The sequence below is a fragment of the Lontra canadensis genome, unplaced genomic scaffold (genome assembly GCF_010015895.1).
Source record: "Lontra canadensis isolate GAN:19392208 unplaced genomic scaffold, GSC_riverotter_1.0 scaffold25, whole genome shotgun sequence".
NCBI lineage: Eukaryota > Metazoa > Chordata > Mammalia > Carnivora > Mustelidae > Lontra > Lontra canadensis.
This window is the reverse complement of record NW_022631019.1, coordinates 5040652-5064734: the sequence shown is the minus strand read 5'-3', so window position 1 is coordinate 5064734 and position 24083 is coordinate 5040652. Positions and strand designations below refer to the sequence as shown.

Sequence of the window (24083 nt, the reverse complement as noted above, 5' to 3'; positions counted from 1 at the left end):
AATGTCAGCATCCACAGACATGTACTTGGATGAAAAATATTAGCTCCAGAAATATTAGAAGTTTTAGACTTCTTGAATTATAGTATCTTCTCTGGAATTGTACACATGACTCAACTGTGACTGTAGGGCTGGGAAGGGAGGGTGCTGAACCCGGGTGACTGGGCAGAGGTAACGCCCGTGTTCATTTTTTAAGTGGATCTTAAGTCTGTCAGACAGAAGTTGTCAAATTCATCTACATTCAGATTTGATTTTGGTGAATGGTATTCCTGGCTTTTAAATCAATTTCCTGACACTACATCCTTTACTGTAACTTCAGGCACAGTCTGACTTCTGCTCCTTGGGCCTACCTACAAATCAGCATCCTATTCTAAAATCTCAAGGACACCGACAGGGTCTACTAAATACCCCTCTGTTATCATTTCTTTAAAATACAAATTCTGTTGGAACATCCAATCTTCACTGCAACACAGATATACGGATTTAAGACACTTCACACCGCGTTGTCTTTATTCAGCGTTGCCGTTAAATTCTGGAAGTCAGGTTTGCTCGCTGTGTTCTAACGAGTGTCCTGCATTGCTTCTGGAAAAGCAGCTTCGTGCGCTGACTTACCTCAGGGCACCAGGGAAAGGGAGATTTAGAAATGAAACTATAGGAACAGGGTAACCGGGAAATAGTAACTCTAAATAAGAAATGGATTCATTTAAAAAAAAAAAAAACATAAAAAAAAGGAAAAAAAAAGCAGCATCACCTGGTGAGCTTTCTTGCTTTAGAAATTTGGATGTGGCAGTAGTTGAGTGAATTTCACTGTGGCCAATTATGTGAATCACAAAGAACCACCTGCTGGATGTTTTCTTTTGGTGCAGCCTTGTTTCAACACCGACTTCTAAGCATGCCCTGCGGGGTTTCAGGAGGGCCTCCCTTTCTCTCACTCATGCATTTGTTCATCTGCTGTATGTGACTATCGCCATGTTGTATAATGTAGCAGTGTTAGTAATTAGGGTTAGTTTTCATTTTATCTTATTTCATTCAAAATGGATGTGAAACTTACTGGCATACCTAGGCTGCAGCCCCATGCAAGCAAGCAAAAAGCAAAATATTGAAAATGGAAGATAAAGGTAAACACTGGCTAGCAGGCAGCTAAACTCACCCTTTTGTACAGCCTATGGTCCACCAGGGGGCTTTAGACAGTAAAACAATACCAAAGAGCTATTAGCATGTGAGGGTCACAACAGAAACCTTATACATAGCTTTATTTCAACAACAACAGAAAAAGAGTATAAAGTGCTTCCTTTTTTGGAAAGAACGGAGAGTGGTGATGGGGTATGTGAAATGAGCAGGTAGGATTCACCGATTTACCGTGAAGTCTAAAACTGTGGGGGTTGTATGACTTAGCAAATTCCTTAAGAAATGGGACACCTCTTATTGATTCCTGAAGCCATTATCTACCTACCTTTCCTGAGAAGGTGTATATGAGGTTTTCTATTTTCATGCTTCTCAGGGCCAGGACACATGACAGTTTCTCTTAAAATAATATTCAGTACCCCAGAATGGAGCCAGGGCTACATTCATTGTAGGGAAAAGAGGAGCTCAGACTTTAGGTTCTATTGATCTTGAGGATCCAGGGATGGGAAGAGACTTATGGATCTGCCACAGTGGGCATAGAGAGGTCAATAAAATTTGCCTGCACACTCCTCCTAACCTCTGAACTGTTCCAGGGCAAGTAAGGAAAAGAGCCAGTCGGGGGTCTTTATTTCATTCCAAACAATGAACAGGAATTCAGAGTTCATAATCTGATGTCCTCCTCATAACAAGCCTTCTTGCCACCCTCAAGAGCTTGCTACTCGTTCAAATATGAACCTGAGAAAGGTAATCACGAGCTTCTTCTCCACTGGTTTACAGAAAGAGAACTTTGAAAACAAGAGTGGCCCAGTCTCTTGGCCAAGACTCCTTGGCCCAGTGTACTGTGGATGGGGGGCGCAGGGGGCAGCCTTTTATGCACGTATGTTTTGTTTAAGTAGCTAACCCGCTCACTTCACCCAGTGTAAACACAAGGCACAGCTTTGGATGAGAAAGAGAAGAAAAGGAGCGTGGGACTTTATGTCCGTTTGCTCATAACGGCCAAGGCTGCACTACCTACACATGTTTGCAGAGCCTGGGGAGAAGACCGGCAGAAACAACAAGGAAAATGCGACCTGTGGACATTCAGGTTTGTTCAGAGTGGCCTAAAAAAGAGCAACGTACAGCTAATTTTCTTGAAGATAAAATCAGCCGGGAAAGCACTACACGCAGTCTCAGCAGGGCTGGGTCGAGCCTTCCTGTGTTTTTCATTTTGCAGGTCGGAGAGGAACAAGGAAGGAGGGAGTGGGAGCACACGTGAGAGCCTCCAGAGAAGGGTCTAGGGCAGTCCCAGAGTTTTCACCGAATGGAGAGAATCAACTTCCTTATTTGGTTGCAAGACTGTCCTGCTGGCAGAGGTGGGACAGAGTGGGAGCGAAGAGAGATGGGCCCTTGGGAAGGCTAGAACTGATGTGATTATGTCACAAGTGCCTCATATTTTCACTGGATTTCCTAACAAGACTTCCTAGCTCAGTGTCGGTCCTGAAACCTCGCTGGCCGGCTAATTACAGGGAATGACCTGTCGCTGCGTGGTAGAGAGCAGGTGGGCTGCTGAGGCCCAGGGAGTGACATTAGCTTCTTCCAAACAGCATTCTAGTTAGAGAATATCAGATATATCCTAAAGAATGTTCTTTTTGTTTGTATCACTGTTCATGTGTGGCTCTGTGCCCCTTTTCTTAACATCATAGAAAAGAATTCTTTTGCTAACAGAAGTCAAAGTACAAATGGCCAGCCAACGCCTATTAAGTCTCAAAGCCCAAAGAGTTAACAAGTTAGCAAGCAGACGGGTTTAGGAGCGAGAAAAACTGAAGTAAAAGGGAACGTCTGTTGGACCTGAATTGAATCTGGACCCTTGGGCTCGGGCTCTAGGTACAGTGAAACAGGAAGAGGAAAGGAGACATCAAAGAGCTCGCTCCAGAGCTGGGCTCTGGGAACCGCACAGGGAAGCAACGACTCCGCACAGGGTCATGAAACAGCTCGGAAGGCCGCGGGGACGGATGTCAGACCCGAGTGCTAACCTACTCAGGAAAACCAAACGATCTCACCAGCTCCCCCCAAATCTAAGGGAAGAGCCTAGTGTTCACAAAGGAAGCTCGAATTTGAGGAAACAAAGAGAAACCCTTTCAGCTGGCTCCGTGGGACGCTGCCCCGTCTCCAGCGAAGGCCCCGGCCGGAAGCCGGTCTCCTCCTAACTGCAAATGCACGCGCGTCCGCGCAGACGGCTGCCCCTTCCCGCCGCGTCCAGCAGAGGGCACCCGCGCTCAGCAGGAGCCTGGCTGGGGTGCGCTTTTCTAATGCTTCCAGAAGGGAGCTGTGCTCCGGGGCTCCCGGGGAGGACTCAGGGCTGGGAGTGAGGAGCTGCTGCGTGTGGCATACGAATAAGGGGCTGAAGAGAAACGGGAATTAGAAGCTCGTCCCACTCAGCTGTCCTCACCCCCGGACTAAGAAAGTCACTGGCGGGAGTCTCCGCTACTTGCCACGCGGTCTGAGCCAGGCCCCCGTTCCTGAAGCAGCAACTCGGGCCCTAGTTAGGTCTGCTCTCCTACTGCGACTGGGACCTTCCCCCTGAGGAATGTCGGGGCCGCGCTGCGGCCGGTCATGCATGGTCGGGAGGGTTAGGGCTGGGCTCTGGCTCTCGATGAGCAAACTGTCTAGATGACGAGTAGGGTTACCTGTGGCGGCAGCGGCGGAGGAACCTCATTATTTTTCGAGCAGCTTGGTCCTGCTTTTTGGTTAGCAAACTGCTCCTGAAAAAGCCGGAACATGACTGTCAGGACGAGGTCCCGTGAAGCTTGACGCGCACACGCCAAACACAGGTGAGCAGAGACAGAGGCTCCTAATCAAACTGTTCACGGAGCAAACCCGACAGCATGGGCAGAGAAGGAAGGAGGGGGTGGGGCCCCCGCCCATGGCCGTGATGGGTACAGGGCCCACGTGCGACATACGGGGACCCCCAGCTGTCCTTTCCCAGCCCTTCCTGAGCTTGTTTGGCGGAAGAAGGCTTTCCAGCCTTAGACAGGCCTTCTCGGGGTCGAAGCTGACTTGCCCGAGTCTGATACTCTGCTGAACGTCTATGAGCGTGTCTCACTGCGTTCCGAGTCCCTGTCACGCTCTCAGATGGCCCAGCCGGCTCTAACTATCCTTCCGAGGGCTCGCGTACAATGACGCTACAATTCCGACTCCCCAGTGGAGCACCCGCTCTGAGCAGGAACTTGGGTCCCGCCAGATTCCCACCCCAGCTGAACTCGGTGGGAACACCAAAATGACCCAGGGTTGGGGGGTGCGGATTAGAGAGAAGGAACGAGAAGGAGCTGGGCACCGAGGGACCGACAGCACGGGCATCACCACAGGCAGGCACAGCACCTAGTCCCACTACAGGCGAGTCACCCCCGACGTTGGTACAGGGCCATTCTCCCCACGATGCCAAGGCTCTCTTGCCTAGACAGCTTCCCCCCAGCGAGAGGTCAACCCACCTGAGTTTCTGTTGCACGATGACGGCTGTTCTGCGAGCCTGCCGTCTCTTGCCACATTTCTTATAACTCCGGTAATACTTCTGGATCAGCACAGCAGCACGCCGGCTCTGCTGGAATTTTTTTTGTTCGTAGTAACTTCGGAATTTACTCTGGATTAGGATGGCAGCCTGTGTCATCTTTTTATAAAGTGCATACTGCAGGGAAACAAGAACGAGCACAACAGTAACAACAGGAGCCACACAAGTCTGTGTTCTCTGAGCGTGCCAGGGAAGGGGGGAGAGAAACATCTTTTTCTTTTTTCATTTTTTCCCCCCCTTGATCATCATAGTCTCTGTTTTGGGCTCACTCATCAAAGAGGAAAACTAGGCACACTGTCACCTACCTTCCCCAAATGCAAAATGTTAGTCTAAGGGTTGCCTCCAGACCGTGTACTGCTTTTAATGTGCTTTTCCCCCAAAATATCAAACATTTTTCCCTTCTTGAAAAAAAATTTTTTTAAACAGCAATACGCGTAGACATTCAGGAATAGTAAAAACGTATTTAGAAAGTACAACTTAAATGTTCAAGATTAATATTTACTCTCCAATTTTGAAGCATTTTAAAATAACCTTCCTTATGCGCCCCAATCGTCACCACACACACGCCCACTCAGAGCAGTCGGCAGCCGCTTCCTAACTACGGTTCCGTAGGACACGTTTCCGAGTTGCAAGGTCCCAAATACAAGGCTTATCATGAAACGCTGACACCTTTGAGACATTTAACCTGCAGAAAGATGAGCGCTCATCAGACTGACACGGGGTGAAGCCATGAAAGCGGGCCAAGTGTCGCAGGCCTGGGGCCAGCTCGGGACCTGGCGCCAGCAGCTTTCTGGCTGGCCTGCGGCAGCACTGCTCAAGGGAGGGAGGACGGCGCGGGAGAAGGAGTTCTCTTCCACTTCCGTCTCTAGGCACTAACGAACACAGAGCCCTCCACATTTAAAGAAATGCCATGTCCGAACTACTACTGAAATGGAATAGGACTCCAGGGACAAGAAGTCACAAGGAAGCACCTGGCTTGCAAGAAGGCAACTTACCATCCCGGGGAAAACTATTCCTGAGAAAACGCCTGTGCCTAAGTGCATCTCTGCCTGGGGAAGCTGGAGTGAGGAGAGGGAGCGGACTCCCCGGAATGTTCAAGACACAAGACCCTCGCACAAGAATCCTCTTTAGTCTCGTCTGACCTGCTTTCCATTTTTACTTGCCCCCAAATCTTTGAAGACAGTGCAGTCTCCTACAGGGCTCCTGTGGTTCTCCTCCCCTTGGCCGGTGCATACCACACGCTCAGAAATTGCACACTCAGAAATTACCGGGCCAGGCCCAGCAGGAGGGAGGGAGCTGCACTAAGTAGCTGGCTGGGCTCAAGGGAATTGGCTTGGACGGATTCTTTAGACTGACATGGCCAAGAAAATGTCTGGTGACTGTTAATGCCAAAACCCACTCCAACAGAGTAACCGTGTGGGCCCCAGAGATGCACTGTGGTTAGGCACCCGGCGAGGGGAGGACGCCTGCTTCCTGACCCTGCCGTCTTAATGGCCCCTTCTCATAGCTGGTGATGGGTGTGAAGTTTGTGACTCTGGTGGAATGGTTTGTGAGGGGACTTGGGTGTCATTACCTTCAAGGCTATCCATGTCAGCTTGGGGAGAAACAGAAAATACAAGATTAATGTTAGATTGCTGAATAGAAGGAAATTAAAAACCAGAACCAATAAAACTCCCAACTGGAAAAAAAAAACCAAAAACCAAAAGGCAATCTGGCTACATTAATGCCTTCCATCTTCCAAAATACTTGTCTTATACTTGTCAGTATTTCAAAAAATCATGCCTTCTGTTTTCCTGGTTGGAGACAACACTTCTTTGGGACGGGATTTTCAAAACCAAAACCAAAACCAAGACTCGTGCTTTGGAATAAACACCTGTTGTGACCACAGACTGGGAGCCTCGTGTGTCTCACTTGTGCTAACGGGAGGACGGAGCTAGGTACCGTGGTGCCAGCGTTTACACAATAAACCTTCATTTTCTGGGATCATGAACTCAATGGGTTAGAAGTCGAAGACTCCTCCCAGCCCACCCCCTTTCATTAGCAGGGCTTCAGCAGAGAGAAACTCAAGAACATGGCAACCGTGTGAGAAATCAAAGCGAGCCCTGCCTCGTAACAGGAGAACACAATACCACGCTTCCACAGGACCGCTACCCGTCTCAGCATGTTATTCCTTTAAGTAAAAAAGTTTAAAACCTACTTAGAGCACCATCTGCTAAAAGGTTCCAGAATCTACTAAAAGGCCTGAACTTTATCATACGGGCCGGTCAAAACTCAAGTAGACAAGTTTTCACATTTTCTAACCACCCAGGTGGTTTGGAAAATCTAATCTTGACTTCATTTCCGAGCCTCAGCTCTTCATGGTAAAGGGGACATAAACTCGTTTATTGCCAGTAATTGTAAGGAGCAGATGTGATGAGATGATGTGGCTGTAAGGTACAGTCCCTCCTCGGGGCCCCGTGTACTTTAGTTCCCTTTCCCGCGTGGTGGCAGATAGGTAGCCTCACAGGGTGTTCTGGAAACTGTCATACTGCGTGGAAGAACACTTAGTGTCCTTCCTGCATCTCTTAACTAAGGAATGCAAAGGCCGTATAAGATGTTCTGGGTTTCTTAAGATTTCCAGAGAGTTTTCCAAGTCTTCATTTGAAAACGGATGGGAAGAAGCTGAAAGGAGAATGGCTCGAGAATGGATCATTTCTATGGCTCAAGGTCACAGATGACCGCCATGATTTCTCTTCTCTGATCACCGCATCGGGCTCCCGGAAGTCCTCCAATTACTCCAGGTACAATGACTGGAACACAGAGCCTCATTTCAGACACAAGTAACTTTCTCTGTGTCAGACCAGCATCTCTGGTGGTCATGCTACCAAAAGGCCAACAGTCTGAACAGAAATTATTTTGTGACATCACTTTAACAGCAGATGGGATTTGGGTTCATTTTTGGCCCCCACTCTGGAACATTTCCTTCTGGTGTTTGGTTAATGCAATCCAAAGCCTGTCTTTGAATCAGGTATTGGACGTAGCACTCTCTGGCCACACCACACGCTAGAGTCCTGTTGCTGTTTGGACAAAGCGTACCTCCCATTGTGGCCCAAAGCTGTGGTTTACCTGTTTGTATTTTCTGTAACAACGCTGAATGACAGCGGCGGCTACTTCTTGCTGTTCCCGCAAGGGTCGGCCCTGAAGGGTAAAGTGAAAGAAAAATCCAATTCAGTGTAAGAATTAATGATTTGGTATAAGAAATGTCAACTTTCTTCAGACTTGAGTAGAATTACTACTCATCTATATAACCTTCTCTGAGGTCCCCACGTTTGCAAAAATACAGTAGTAATTAATTACAAGTAGAAATTAGGAAAAACGAACTTACAGAATAAATCGGATTCTTCCTTCTAAATAGAACTATGATATTTGGATGTTAGGAGATCTAAAAATGTTCATTTTGCAAGTATTTAACAAATCACATTTTGTGTTACTTGCCCTTATATGCTGCGAGATTTCCATCATCTCTCCTAACAACCCCAACTACTCTGACTTTGGGATTTGATGAGTACTGGCTTTTAACACCTTCTTGGGGTGGTCAAAGACTCCTCTGAGAACCTGTGGAAGGCCACAGACCCTCTCCCACCACAGATGCACACACAAGCTTTAGCACAAGATTTCAGGAGTTCATGGGCTGCCTACAGTCAGTCCCAGTCCCTTAAGAACCCCTGCTTTAGGTTATTCATTCCTTGTGGCAGAGGTACCAACTCCCTCTATACTAACTAAATACTAAATATCTGTCATCATTACCAAGAATAAGTTGACATGGTGTTAACTACACTCTACTGGTTAATTTCCCTAAAGCTTCTGAAAATTATTACTAAAATTTTATGTGGCAGGATAATTCCAAATAACAATTCTACAGACTCAGAAAAAAAAAAAGTGAGGGGCATAAGTTCTAGTTAGGATGATCCTGACTTCCATCTGTGGTCCCCCATCTTACCAATGTTGTGTCAGGACTCTGTTCTACTTTACCTTGTATTTCCGGAAAGCGGTCTGGACAAGCCTGGCGGCTTCATAGAGCTCTCTCTGCTCGTGATCAGAAAGAGTCAGCTGAGCAAATTCGTTCTCCACCTTCTCACTGGTAGACGCACTCAGGAATTCTGACCAGTCTGCTGCTGAGGGAAGGCTGGGTTTCTCAAAAGCTATTTCACTGACTGGGGAGCCAACAGGGCTCAAGCTGGTATTAGAAGAAGGGGTGAGAGGCTCGTTATATGCACTTCTGAAACAAGAGGAGATACAAGGGAGAGAGACCGGTTATTGATCAGCACAATCCCCATCACATACTGCTGAGTAAGGAGACAAGGGCCACTGCGCACTATTACGAACGTGCCTTCGTTCAGTCCTGTCAGCTGCTAAACATATTCCATACTTTAACTGTCCTTCAGGTCGCGAGTTCCTCCTAAGTGCCTATCACGAGTTTAGCGCTATGCTAAATACTAAAGCCACCGAAGATGCCGTCCGGCCCTCAGGAAGCTTCAGATGAATTGGGTGGGGGGGGGCATCATGGGACATGACCTCACAAGTGCTACAAGGAGAGAAAAGTCATGGAAGAGGCGAGGACGTGAGCAGGGATCTAAAAGTGGTGAAGGAACTTGCCCCAGCGTTTCCTTCCTTCCTTCATGAGGTCTCCTATTACATAGCATTCATCAGCTCTAATTAGCCTCCCACACCTCCCGCTGAGCCCGGGCATTTGCGCCACTCAGTGGCCCACGGACTTCCGCTGACCTGATCTGGGTAGCGCTTGGCAGACGGTCGACATCGGCTAGGTAACTGGCCAGCCAGCTCATGGTACTGCTGATGGTGGCAGTGTCTGGTCTTTCCAATGCCGAGGGCTCCGTGGGCACAAAACTCTCCTGTTTAATTCGGTCAGGTGTGGCTTCAATGATGTGCTCTGCCAAGGTCATCATGTTCACCTGGAATCCAGAGTTCACAGAACACTCAGGTTAAGAGGAAGCCTTAGGAGTTAGCCAGCCCCTCCCCCCACCCCACCTACCCTGGGGAAGAAAAACGAAGGGAGGGCGGCCTTCCACCTCAATCCAGTGCAGCCCAGTATCACTGTAAGGTTTTATACAATTCAGCCAAATACACTGAGACCTGATTCTCTCCTAATTGTGGTCCGGCCAAATACCTTTATACACAAGTCTTAGAGAACTTCTGCCTTGTGCCTACTCTCTGCTCTCAGCTCGGATCAGCCATTTAATGATACTGTGACTGCGCAGTATTTCAGCAAGTTGTCACGTTACCATGGTGACGCTACAGGGTACCTAAAGGAGGGCCACTGTCCCCGCCACCTTGGCCTTGCCTAGAGACCCCCGGTCCTGTAGAGGGCAGCAATGAGCCCAACGGAGAGGCCGGCTCCCAGATGGTGCCAACCAGTCAGATAATCCTCTGCTGGACCCCCCACCCTCCTGCGCACAGAGGGGAGGATACGTGACCCGCTTCTGGACAAAGAGACTCTACAGACATCTGCTACGGGGTCTGGGGAGAAGCTTTTTAAAAAATTTGTTTTAAAAGATTTTATTTATTTGTCAGAGAGAGCGAGAACAAACAAGCCAGGGGAGCGGCGGGGAGTCTGATGCGGGGCTGGATCCCCGGAGCCTGAGATCATGACCTGAGCCGAGGGTGGACTCCCAACCCACTGAGCCACCAGGCATCCCTGGACAGCTTTGGCTTTGCTGCCGAACAGTATCGATGCCCTTGGCTCGTCCCCTCTTCTTCCTGCCTTGGCTCCCAACAAGCGCCAGCCCCCGCACTGCGACCGCACAGCAACAAGAATCAAGAGGAGTTGTCGCCAGAAAGAACTAAAAGCTCAGGGAAAAGTCTGGGCCCTGTTGGCATCACTGAGCCAATGAACCGCTGCACCTGCTGTCATGGGAGAAAAATGAATCGTTTGTTACTAACGCACGGCAGTGAGGCCGCTCACACCTGCAGCCCCAAACACATGCCCAGCAGAGAAGCGGACTCAGAGCTGCTCGGCACCGCCGCGGACTTCAGCAGACTTGGAGATATGGCCTCGGTTTTCTAAAGATTCCTTGCATGTCTCTCTTGACAAGAGAAATGGAAATAACAGCCGTTTAAGTTTCTAAGTGAAAGTCTCCTGAAAGGATCCATACAAAGATGACAAAATGCTTATCTTACAATGTGCATGAACCTCCAAAACCCTACGCTAAGTGCAAGGAGCCAGACACAGAAGCCTGCAAATTTTAGGATGCCATTGATATGAAATTTCCAGAAAAAGCAGAACTCTGGGGATAGAAATCAGATTGGCAGCTGCCTAGGGCTGGGGCGGGAGCAGAGACGACTACAAATGAGGGTGGGAAACTTTGGGGGGCTGATGGCAGAGCTCTAAGGGGTACACTAACATTACACGGAGCACTTGCAGGGGGTGAGCCTTATGGGACGTGAGGTATACCGCAGGAAGCTGCTAAACACTTATCCTGGGTAATTTTCTATATTTTCAACAAACAAGAATGGTTCTTGTAATAGGAATAAAAATGAAAAAAATGTTGCAGCCTTTCTTTTCCCTCCATATAAGTGTCTTGCTTTGTGACTCAAGCAGCAGGAAGTCCTAGCCTGATACCTTTTCCATGAAAGTATCCAAATGTTTAATTAAAAGCAAAGTGGTATTTCTGGAGACTGAAGACTATGACTCTACAGTTGCCCCCCCCCAAGTCCTCCATTTTTACAACATGTGTCAGTGTGAGAACACTTCAGGATCACGACACGTGCCACACGCTGGGCTACCACACACACGCTTTTTACTGTGCCGGCTGCAAAAGGCAAGGAAATTTAAATGACTTTAAACAAAATAATAACATTCTAAGCAGTAGGACCTGAAAAGTCACATCATCTGCTTCTAAATTTCTCGTGCTGTGGTGAGAGAAGACAGTCTATAAATGTGCAGCTTTAGGTTTTTGTTTAAATTCTTGTTGTGTTCTAACATATGAGCAATTTTCACGGATCTATCTAGGACACAGAAAAAGAATCATCTGTATACTTACTATGTGTATGAATCACATCCACCTGCATAATTACATACAAGCATATCCTGCATTAAATCCATCACAGATATTAAATATGTCTATGAAAGCCAGCTTTCTAATAGCCTTGTTCCAGGTTCTCATCTCCTTTCCATACCTCCTCGCTCAGACAGATGCTGAGGTAAATGTCTCACACTACGACTGAGTGTGATTCCACACTGCTTTGTACTCACTGGCTTTTGCTGTGGTATTCAGAGGCTGTGTTAGTTACACAACTGCGGATGGGTTGCATCTTCTCAACAAATGCTACGTCCATACTATTTGCCTTGAATTGTACTTGGAATCTTTTTTCTTTTTATACTGACTTGTCTGTTCTATCTTTGCCCATGGCTTCCTTTTCACTCTTTCTGTGTCATCTCATTTTAGTTCTGTTTTTTATAAGCAGCATAGAGTATGTTTTGCCTTCTTCTTTTTCTTCTTCTTCTTTTTTTTTTACCCAATCTGAGAATCTTTTAATAGAATTGCCAGATAGCAAAGTGGGAATGAATCATGCTTGAAAATATTCCTATAATATTACGTTTTCTGCTTATTATTCCTATTGCTTCATTTTTACTTTTTTCCATTCCTAAACTTTCCCCAAATGGGCCCCAATTCCCTTTACCCCTTCAGTGACTTAGAAATTCTATAGCCTGTTTTTATGCGATCTATTAATCTGACATACGAAGCAAGCCTATTTCAGGCTACACTTATCTATCAATAACATAAGTGGAACAAAATTTACAATCTTCCCCAAGTAAGAGAGCTGCTTTCATACCCTTCACCTTCTTCATTTCCCTACCTCCCTAGTTTTATTGAAATAATATTAGTTCTAAAATAGGATTCCTCCTCTGTTTCAAGCATCCCTTCTTCACAAGTGCTGTGTGTACAGTCACACTGTCACTAAGTCCTCAGATGTATCAGTTTTGCTGGTTTACTGTGCACTGCTCCGTGAACTCTGGCTTGAAGTACTTCATTATTTCCTTAATTCCTTGATTATTTTTCGTTGTCTTTTTTTTTTTTTTAATTTGGTGAATACTTCTTGAGACTATTGCTTTTTCATAGGTAGATGCTCTTAAGGTAGCAAAATGTTACTCTCTCTGGAGGCTCAGTGAAAATGTAAAGTAGAACTTTTCAGGTTATTTTGTATTTCCTGCATCAATCCCATTTTAGCCAAGGCCAGCTGCTACCAAGCTCTGCTATCCAATGGTTATTTAAACTTAAATTAATCGAACTTACATAAAATCAGAAATCCAGTTCCTGAGTCACACTGGCTACCTTTTTGGCTTTGGAGACCACCAGTGGCTACCATAATGGGCAGTACAGACAGAGAACATTTCCTTTGCTGCAGAGAGCTCCAGTGAACGGCAAGGATTTTCAGAGTCTGGTACTTATTATTTTGTTTACATTTATAAATATTGTCCTAGATTGCTTAGTATTGACATGCGGTATGGCCAAATCCAGCCGGCTACCTGTCTGCATAAAGAAAGATTTACTGACACATCGCAACACTCGCTCATTCGTTATTATCTAAGGCTGCCTTTGTGCTAGAAAGGCAGATTCAATCATCATGACAGTCTATATGGCCCACGAAGCCTAAAATATTTACTATTTGGCCCTTTCCAGAAACATGTTGCTAATCTCCTAACAAGTTCTTCGATTTCCCTGGCAGGCCTCCCCCAACCTGCAGTGATGGGCAGGTACGTAGTGAGGCCCTCACCCCACCTTCTTCCCTCTGTGCCAACAGCAGAGGCAGCAGGAAGGGGATCCTGGGACGAAGAGGAGCAGCTCCGCAATCGGCCTTCTCCCTGTGAACGCCGGCCAGGACAGGGGCTCTCCAGGCCCCTCCTTCCGGTGGCATTTCTCTAGACCTGTACCCTACTGAATTTCTCATGGGACATTTTCCCCTGCCACATTTGTTTGGGCTGTAGAGGGACGAGGACAGAGAGCGAGTCAAACTCATCCTCTTTGGCTGCTCTCTGGTCCTCCCCTGTGTAGTATATTTTATTTAATGGAATTTGTCAGCTTAATAGCTTAACCTCCAGTTTACTGCAGTCTATCCTCTCATAGTCTATTGCAAATTTAATGTCCCAACAGGATTCTGGAGCTCCTAGGTGTATGAGAAGGACAATTATCTGCTTCAGGGATATTTCCCTGCACCTCAAGAGCCCCATGCCACATATGCCTTAACGGTGGCCAGATGACAGCTGTGCTCATCGGATCACTTAGGTCATTCAAATTCTAGCCACAGGCCTCCTGTTCTAGCAGTGACTGGGCAGTGACTCTGTTAAACTCTCCGTTTCCCCGGACGTGGGAGGGAAGCAGGAGACCACCGGAGGGCCCCGAGTGAGCTCCAAGGAGCTGGTGTGAAGAGGGAAGTCTTTGCTGAGCCCCAGGTCACTGGTGTTCAGGCCCCATTCAAACAACATTTGAGTCGCTGAATGAAAACGTGGCCCACAAAGAAGATACTCCAACATTCTTCCGTGTAAGACCGCACCTCTAACCCTCTGCTGGTGAGCAAATCGCGCGGCCCGGGAAACGGGCTGTAAGGACGGAGGGAGCAAGGACGGACGGCCCGGTCTCTACGGGCTTACCTTGTCTGCGCTTACCTGTATCTCGTCCATGGGCTGTGAGCATTCCGCGCGCTCTGCGCTATCACGGTAGGGCCCCATCTCTGAATCCACCACCTCTCTGTTAGCCATCATCAGGACACTCGTGGGTCCCCGAGGACGCACCTGTGAAGGTGCTGCATCCTCTCCTACACTGGTCCCCTTCGGATTTCCAGTCACCTGTACTGTAGACACACCAATGTAAAGACCTTTGGAATTCCACTTTACTACAGGCTGAGATCCAGAGGCTTGGAATCCTGCAGTCTCTGGAGTGGGAGGGGAGGTTTCCCGGATGCAGTCCCTCACTCCTTCACTGGGGCTGATTGTCTCGGGGACACACTGCTTAGAACTAGGGCTCTGCTTCCTGATATTTGGCTGTTCCAGACTCAGTGCAGTGGACAGCAGCTTCTCCTGCCTTGCCTGGAAGTACTCAGGGTTCAATTTATGCTTTTTGGGAGCTGGATAATCTTTGTGGCTCTCACTGCTGTAGTAATTAGAGGGTTCAGAACGAGGTCTTCTCAGCTCTGAAAAGTACAGTAGAAAGGATAGTCAGGACAGGCGATAAAATTAGGAATCTTAAAGAATTAACACTTTCTCTATGCCTGAGAGACACAAAGTGCAAAGCCGGAACTCAAGACATGTCCCTAACACTTAAATATTCCCCCAGAAGAATATACTAGATTCAAATAGTCCTCCTCTAAAATTTGTATTTCTTTCTTGAACGGACACAGATTTTTTTTTTTTTTTTTTTTTTGCTACTTTCTGCATTTATTTTTGGGAAGGGAAGGGGGAGCAGTAGGCACTCTTAGAGCTAAAAGAAAAACTGAAAACAGAAAAAACAAAAACAGAAAACCAAAAACCAAACCCTTAAATGTACGTGAATATCCTACAGATTTTCTGAGGGTAGCTGCATGAAAGCGAAGGGGAAATCTGTCAAGGTCTGAGACGTAATAATTTTGAATGTTTACCTGGATTGGTACTTGCAATAACGGTGACTCCTTTGGGTATTTCCGGAGAGCTGATGGCTTCGCTGTGCCACTGGGTCATCCAGCTCTCCGTGCTGGGCTCCTCGCTTGGAGGACAGTGCATTCGGGGGTTCTGCCCCAGCTGTGCCTGTTCATCTCTCTGCAGGTGCTCCAGACACTCGGCTAATTTCACATGACCCCTTGACCTGGCAATCCCCAAAGGCAGCCTTCCTAGAGAGTCAGGGATAGAGATGGCCCGACGGTCCCACTTGTACAGAACGACGGCAGCTTCTAAGTGCCCTAGAGCACATGCCCACATCTAAAAAAAGAGCGAAGCAGAAAGCAAGTTTTCTCAGTACAAGTTAAAAAACATATTCTGTTTTCGCTATCGCTACCAAGTGACAAACCGGTCCTTGCTGGCAATCTCAGCTGGGCCGTAAAATTGTCACCATATCCCTAGGCTGGTTAAAAAGAGTTCAGGAACAAATGAACCTATTCCTTACCAGAGGGGTACAGGAGAAGTGGTCCACATTCAAGGGGTCAACTTCCAGTTCCAAATCAATGCTATCTGCATGCTTTGTGCTGTAAAGGATAGCGCCAGAAATTACTGCACAATTAATCATGTTCAAGAAAGACACCAGAACCTTATAAAACCCACAAAGATGAAACCATAGTGGGCACTTAGCATCCCTGATGTGAGGAAACAGAGCCCCTAATTTCACAGCATGGTTTGGACCAGCAGTCTGGAGGAAACAGAAGTGCAAGCTCGAGTTAATACCGCGGGCCCACATTCCTTGGGCGGAGCTTCCTAAAATTCCCTGGGGAACTGTCCCCAGAGAAAGCCCTCTGCTCCGGGGCCATGGTCATGCTCGCTGACTGGCAGGGAAAACACTAAGGAGGACGCAGCAAGGGGACGGGCAGGGACTGGCAGGGACGAGCCCCAGCTGCACACGGCCCAGCCCTACCGCCATTTGATGAGGGTCTGGATGAGGGTGGCGTAGCCCTGCGCGGCAGCCAGGTGCAAGAGGGTCATCCCACGGAAGGTCTTCGAATGGATCAAGTGCTTGGACTTGGCCCAGCAGGCTCGGCTCATCATCTTCTCACACACGACCACCACACGGTTCTCGAAGCAGCTCCCCAGTGTCCCGGGCCCAGAAGCGCACTAGGAGGAGGAAGTTCGCGTTAACGACTAAAGGGCCTCTCCTGGCCACATCAGCCTCTTCATGTAGGAGAAACAAATGCTTTACGACCAGCCGCCCACACTGGGAAGCAGCAAAGGGCACATAAAGAGGCACCGTGGAACGGAGACTAGCATGTGCTCGGTTCAGCTCAGTAGCACATGGCCACGCTCATGGCATAGGGTAATTTTCCATCACTCTGAGAACACCAGAGTCTGTCTACCACAGCTGACACTCTGATCATGAACATCATGTTGCTCCATCTCGGGGAAAGTGTATCTGACAGAAAAAAAAAAGAAAAGGTGCCACCAGCCTCCAGTTGAAGTTCATGATGTAGACCGTGGACTAGTAGGAAAGCAAGGCAGGGTAGCCGTCCCGGTTCTTGCCTCTGGGGATACACCTGGACCTCTGCCTCCCTGGCTCCTCCTTAAGGAGAACTAAGTCACTCAGAAGGGGATTTTTTTCCCCCAAAGAAACATTTTTAAAAATCCATTAATGATCCCACCCTTTGGGGAAAGCATTAGAGATCCTGAAATTTAAGGGTTATTAATAACAATAGAGGCACACAGGAAAGAGAAATTCATGAATTTCAACTGTGGCTTTCTTCTCTTGATTCAGTTGTAAAGCAAGAAAAATAAAATCAAACTCAGTCCCCTCAACAGTTTGTCTGAGTCTCTGTGATGGCAGCTCTCTGCTGAACCTTCCCCCCCATAAAGATGATACTTCCAGCCTGATTCTCACCTCTGGATTTATTTTAAAAGTGTCCCCCCTCAACCCCAGTAAGAAAGCCTACAAAATTCAATTACTACAGAAATATTGTTGCTTCTCATTGTTTTGTTGTTGTTGTTGTTGTTTTACTTTTAGGTTGGGGGGGAAACGCCTACAAAAATGAAAAGGCAGATAATAGATATACTGTCATCCTCGCTTGGGCTGTCAAAATATCTTAAAAGAGCTCAGGTGGGTGAGCCTGACCCGCAGTACAATGATCTTGCCTCAAAAGGCCCAGGCAGAGCCACCCCACACATACCAGACACCTTTATAAGCACAGGGAAGTTACGGGTCAGTGAGCAAGGAGGAAATTTTTTTTTCTTTTGCATTAACAAAAACAGCCGCATCTTTATCATGAAAGGTGGACACAGGTATGTTATTGAAGCCAACCTAGACTGACGGAAGGGTCTTTCAGAGCAGTTAATATGGGCGCAGGTCTACTAGGCCATTTACTGAAGGGTAAGTTGCTAAGAAGACATTACCACGCAACCGTCGTTGGTGAAAGGAAAAGGTTTTCATGGGAAGCTCTTATCTGAGTCACGAGATATGCCAAAGAATGATTATTTCTTTCTTAAAATTTAGGAGTACAGGTGAAAAAGAAGCCTACAGTAGCCTTGATGATACTTTACTGTGTGCCAAGTCCTTCCTTTTCATTTCTGAAGGGGGGCGAGAGAGAAGAAAACTCAAGGAAAAAGTGATTAGTTTCTTGGGTGTGGCCTATTAGATTAAAATTAGAATTAAATTTTAAATCTAAATTTAAAATTTAGAGGAAAACATTATTCATCTTGAAGAAAAAAAGGATGGTGATCTGAAGTTTGCAGGGAATAACTCAGTAGTAGAGATAGGAACACTCTCTATTCCCTTAAATTTGTCTCCAGGGTCTCCTGAAAAATAATTTCTGCCCAGAAATTTCTCAAATGAATGAGATCCTAAAATGAAGATCCTAAATGCAGTTTATTTTCTCAAAATGAAGATCCTCAATGAAATTTCTATAAGCCTTCTTAAGGCTTCTAAGACTAATGAGGCTCTAAAAAAATATCTAGTAATTTCCCTATATTTGGCAAATTCTTCTTGGAAGCTATGAAAAAGCATATGTGAAACGGGATAGAATGGATAATGCTGTTCCACCAAATAATTACAGAGACAGTTTCTCTGGATCCTCATGTTGGTCTCTTGAGTTTATAGAAGGTTTCTGAATTACTGAATTCAATTATGTTTCGTATTTATACTTAACATAAATACGGAATAGAGAATAGATTCCGACTGAACTCTGGGTCACCACCAGGCCTATTTCTTCCCTGGATCCCTCAACTCCCACTGCCTGGCGGCAGCGGTGAATTCTGAAATCAACAGCAGTGATTTAAGGCTCCAGGAGGTCAATACCTGGGAAGGTCCACAGTTCGAGGCTTCTTTGCTATTACACAGATCTTAATACTTCGGGGCACAGGATTATGAAGCACTCTCTGGGATGAGCCCAGGAATGATACCAGTACCAGACAGAGGACTTGCCACCCACTGCTTCCCTGATCAGTAAGACACACACGAGATGAGAGGTGACGGTCAACGCAGGCTGGTACCTGAGCTTGGCTTCCTCCGTTCCCCGTCCCGTTGCCCCCTCCACTGCTGCCTCCTCCGCTCCCCTGCTTGTGCTGCTGGGACCCCGTCATCTCAGCCATCCTCCTTTCCATCTGCTCCAGGCGCTCTAGGATGGACATCCTGAACTGGTTATCTAGGGCAGAACAGAGAGGAGTGAGGTTGTGCTCCTGAAGACGAGCAGTCGACGTGGGGCCTAGGCAAGCCTGCAGGACTGCCGTCAGCCAAACGCGGCCACAGAGGTCTGCCCCGGCCAGACTTCGACACCGGACTCAGCCCGACACCTCCCACAAGACTTGCGGCGTCTACAGCAGCTCAGAGTTCTCTGCTAAAAGAATAGAAAATCCCTTTCTGTTAAAGTCCTTGTTTCACGTCCCTGCTACCCCATTTCCTTGCCAAATTCCCAGTGGGAGCCTTGGAGAGATCTGATAGGTAAGCCCCAGAACAAATAAATGAAATGAGTACAGTTTAATTTAAATCAGTGGAAGAAAGGAGGATGTGTGTGTGTCAGTATGTATAAACAGTGTGTCTAAATAAATTATATATACACTTTTTTTTAAGAGTATTATCTGTTTAACCCAAACACAGGAAAGAAAGATTTTGTTGGTCATTCACTGGCTGAGACCCTCACACATTTCCTTTAACACGTGACAGTCTTTTAAGACCGATACAACCAAGTGTTCTACCTTTATATAGGGAAAACACCAGGCCATTCCCCCTGCGCCTAGGACTGTAACTCGAAGAAGTCTGCGCTTCTGTACCACACTGCTAAGATTAGACTCTCTCTCTCCACATTCATACATTTACACCCACATACATGTGCACACACACACATGCATATCACGATTTGGGCTGCATGCATACATAAGAAAATGAGCTAAGACCATTATTAAAGTCATTAGCACCTCTATTTATTCAACAAATTCTAAATAATGCTGTGTCAGGTATTTAGTAGTAAACCCATCAGAAAAGTCCTCCTCCCGCTCCAGTAGGGGACACAAGCAGGATAACAGGACGAGGAACAACAAGGTGGGGCTAGAACTCAGATAAGTCAACAAAGGCCACACTTGAGTTTGACCACAACCAAAAGGAGCCAGGTCTGCAAGACCTGTGTGAGTTACTAGCAGATGCAAAGGCCCTGAGGCAGGGTATTCAAGAAGCAGAAGGCAGGGGTGTCAGACCACAGCAGAGAAGAGCAGGGGGTAGACCTGGAGAGGGGCCCCTGACCAGACAGTACACAGTTAAGAACCCTGGCTGTGCCACAGAAGAGTCATGTAGCTTTGAACAAAACCTTTAGTGCCTCAGTTTCCTCAACTCTTCATTGGGGATAGTAACTATACTTACATCAGGGCTGTTGTGAGGACTGAGGATGTGCAAATGCGCAGAACACGTCAGTTCCATGTCGTCATCATCTTCTGACAAGGGAGTCAACTGTCTTGAGGAATTGACTAAGCAGCGGGGACAACCTATTTGGCCCCAAATGGTTCATGGCACAACTGTTTTCAAATACAACCACCTGAATCACGGAAAGGAAGGACTCAGGACAGGAGTATTTTATCAGCACACCTGGCCAGCCTGACTGTAAATCCCAACACTGGTGAGTAATTCTATAAGAAATAAACCAATGGGCAGGGCCAACACTTATGGAAAGTTTCCCGTGTGCCAGTCACCATTTTGATCGTTTTACAAATATTAACCCATGTACTTACTCTCCATAAGAATCGTGAGGTAGGTATCGTTCTCACCCTCTTTTCACAGAGGAGGAAACTGAGGCATAAGACAACTAATCTCTCTGGGGCTGAAGCATGGAGCTTAACTCCTACATGACACCAACAGGAAGGAGAGGTTGTGGGAAAAGACGCGCAGAATTAGTGTTACCCTAGGAAAGAGAACTTTTTCTTACAATAACATGACAGTAAATACCTGTTTCACGGGAAGATTTTTGAGACTGCTGTCCAATGGATTCCACTTTACTAAACCACAATGCCAGAGGAGGAAGACTGCTTTTTAAAGATCATGATATTATCTTCTAATAAAGCTATTTCCAGGAACAACACTGAAAGAAAAATCCTCCCCCTTTAAAAGTGAAAGAGAACGTCTCCGTGCCCATTGCACACATATACACGGATACGACAAACACCAAGGCCCCTTTGCTGAGCATCTCTGTGGCCAGTCACCTGCAGGAAGTACCGCGTCTGCGTGTGATGCACCGTGCATGGTCCTTGCCATCACGCGACCCTCCCGCCTTCAGGGCGTGGTACCAGAATCCTTATTCCATGCCTTCTCCCTTAGGAAAGCGACACTTTGCAGAATGCAGGACTCCTTTATGTGGAGCCAAATAAAGACTAAGAATCCTCCCTTTCAATTAGTGTGACTCCCAGTTGAATGGCAGGGTCGCCTCGTGGCCCTTGTCCCTGCTTCTTCCCATCATGCCATGCATCTACTCACAGACACTCACGCAGCCCACTGAGACGGGGGAGCTGCTCTAGCCGCCTACTGATGATTTCTTCTGCAGACCCCGAATCCGGCACCCACCAGACGAGTGTTCAGAACCCATTTCGCTGGTTTCGAGCACTTGTTTGGAGCACAGGGGCCGGAATTAACCTTCCGTGTCATGCACAGGGGCGGAAGGGCAGAGAGAGCAGTGTCCGGCTGTGCTCTGCCTCAGCGGGGTGCTGTGGGGCACCTGGCCCGCCACCTGGCCCGGGGAGATGGCTCTGTCCCGGCAGGTGCCCTGTCGCAGTGAGGACGGCCTCTCGTGCCTGCCCGCAGACACCGCAGAGACAGACCCTCCCGGACATGGGAGGGCCCCGCCTATGGTGTCTCCAGATCAAAACACGAAGAGTTCCAGCCCCGTGACTGCCACCGAGGTCCTGGCTTCTGTTCTGGGCTGTTCAGCAAGGCCCCCACGGCAAACCGTGCACTTGGCTCTCCACATGATTAAGCTGCTCTGAGAAGCACTTTATGAAGACACTCAGAAGCAATTATTTGCCTCTTAACAAAATTATATCACGCATAATGGGATCTCTGAGCCTCTCAACTCCAAAGGGGGAAGGTAGTGATAATTAAAATAAGAAACAACCTCAAATGGGAATGACCGAGCGGGCATCCGGTAGCAATCGGGCCTGCTGTACCGTGTTGACGGAGAATCACCAGAGCCTTCTGATCCCACTTCGTCTCCTCTGAGCGCGGCCAGGCCCTGCTCTGTCCACAGAGCTGACTCAGAGGGACGAAGTGAGGGTCTTCACGTCTCTGTTCCTAGCCAGCCAAAAGCAACGACCGCAGGCTTGTTTTGGTTTTACAGTCTGACGATGGTGCGGAAACCATTGTAAAATACTTGGCACAGGCAGAGCCTCCATTGTATATTATGTATGGTCATGGGATAAAGGGAATATAATTACTGAGAAGCAAAAAAAAAAAATTTGCTGATGACAGAGTAAAAAAGCAGATTTCAGATTCATTTACTCATGCACAAATGTTTATCAAGCACCTACTATGTGTCAAGCACTGGGGATGACTTGGACACTAGTGAAGATGTCCTTGCCCCCATTAGCTGGCCAAAAAATAATTTCTGCAGCCTCAATAAACTGGATTTTTGAATTAATATGTAGGAGGGAGGGGAGAGAAGAGAGAAAACAAATAATGTGTAAACCTAGGGGGCTGATAAACTTGGCCTCAGCGCTCACCTGTGACATTTCAAACAAAGCCAACAGTGACTCAGCTCTGAGGGATTCCAAGCCCCGTGTCCTTAGGACAGTGTGAGTGAGCAACCGAACTACTCCCCCATGGGCACTGGACCACACAAAACTGTACCAGGAGGACCTGCTTCCATGAGCACCTTACACTCCTGATGCCCAAGCAAGGGAAGCCAGCTGTTCTAGCCCGAGCTCCCGCCTGGCCGTCCCCAGCTTTCCATTCCTGTCTAGAAGGAGTAGGGCTCTATCTCACCAAACAACAAGATGCTGCTTCCACAGAAAGGTTCTCCCACTCTTCCCCTTCCCCTCCTGGCTCTGAAGACAGGGCCCAGGTGAGGGCCAAGCACTGGTCCACTTCTCCTGGAGCAGAAGCTCCGGGCATGTGTGCGGACATCTCTCCTGTGGCTGAGTGTCCGTGGGCTCTAGCCACGGTGCTCGTCCCTCGCTGCCGACAGAGGCCGCCCTCACAGGAGGCTTCCCCTCCTCGGCGGCTCTCACATGTTAGGTGGCATCCGAATCACCAGACTGATGGGGTGGGCTCTAGTCCTAGGGTCAGTTGGTTTTCCCTAGGAGGTGTGGGTGAGGCCCAGAGGTTTGCACTTCTAGCAAGTTCTCAGATGATGCTGATGCTTCTGGTCTGGGGCCACATTCAGGAGCCACAGCTCTAAGACCCCACGTCCCTCCACCAGAATGAATCCTCTCTCCACCTGAGTGCTCGTGAAGGAATGGTCCAAGAATTCCCCACTCGAGCAGATGCGCGGGTTGCTGTCCAGCGTGGACGCACGAGATGCGACCTCAAGGAAACCATGTCAGCTCCGTCCACAGTGGCTCTGTCAACAACACCAGGTTGCATACTTTCTTCTCATGTACACAGCCAATTAAGATCGGACAAAACTTGAAAACTATTTAAAATCCGCCCCCCTGCACCGCTGTCTGTAACGAATCAGACGCTACTTCATTCACTCCCATCAAATCTCACCTCCGCATTGCTCACTTCTCTCAGCGGACCAGCTGGGGCTTTGTGTCTTGTCTTTGTGTCTTGCTTGTCTCTGCAGTGATCTATTCACCTGCATGGTTTCAGGGAACAAGGGCATTCGACCACCACACAGCAATTCCTTCCCACAACATTCAAGACCCCCACACACACGTGCCTGCGCCCCAGACGGAAAGTAAATAATCCTGATGGCTCTGCAGCAGCAGTCTGGCTAGCAATACAGTTGGCCTCTTCCTGAGCCCATTCTGTGTCCCCTTTTGAGCAGAAGTGGCATTTTTAGACTGGGCAGCTGTGATGGAGTGGAAGGAGCATGGGAGTAGAGACGACAGCTCTACATTTAATCCTGTTGCTTCATGATTTAAAAAAAATGACCACTTTGCACCTCAATTTTCTCATGTGTAAGGAGGGGATATCACTATCCTATTGTTTTAATGCGAAATTTTTTAAAGTGTTGAGGCTTTCTTCAGTCTGAGCAATTCTTGGACTGGGACCCAGTCATACTGAGCGGACTCTTTTTTTTTTTTTTTTTTTTTTTTTTTTTTTTTTTTTTTTTTTTTTTT

General features: G+C 47.5%; 1 protein-coding gene across 7 annotated transcripts in view; it reads right to left on the bottom strand.

Moving 5' to 3' along the window:
- CAMTA1 (calmodulin binding transcription activator 1) overlaps positions 1 to 24083 on the bottom strand; it is an 812384-nt gene that overhangs the window by 7759 nt on the left and 780542 nt on the right. For 3 of the 7 annotated variants that reach the window (XM_032863298.1, XM_032863300.1, XM_032863305.1), the window contains 12 exons: positions 18819 to 18970; positions 16261 to 16457; positions 15799 to 15877; positions 15299 to 15614; positions 14331 to 14854; positions 9431 to 9618; positions 8678 to 8924; positions 7772 to 7843; positions 6240 to 6260; positions 4590 to 4783; positions 3789 to 3863; positions 1148 to 1178 (listed from right to left, as the gene is read on the bottom strand). In XM_032863298.1, coding sequence (XP_032719189.1) covers positions 1148 to 1178; positions 3789 to 3863; positions 4590 to 4783; positions 6240 to 6260; positions 7772 to 7843; positions 8678 to 8924; positions 9431 to 9618; positions 14331 to 14854; positions 15299 to 15614; positions 15799 to 15877; positions 16261 to 16457; positions 18819 to 18970 — 2096 coding nt within the window. The remainder of the gene's footprint in view (positions 1 to 1147; positions 1179 to 3788; positions 3864 to 4589; positions 4784 to 6239; positions 6261 to 7771; positions 7844 to 8677; positions 8925 to 9430; positions 9619 to 14330; positions 14855 to 15298; positions 15615 to 15798; positions 15878 to 16260; positions 16458 to 18818; positions 18971 to 24083) is intronic. The other 4 variants (XM_032863302.1, XM_032863301.1, XM_032863304.1 and 1 more) reach the window with 4 other exon arrangements.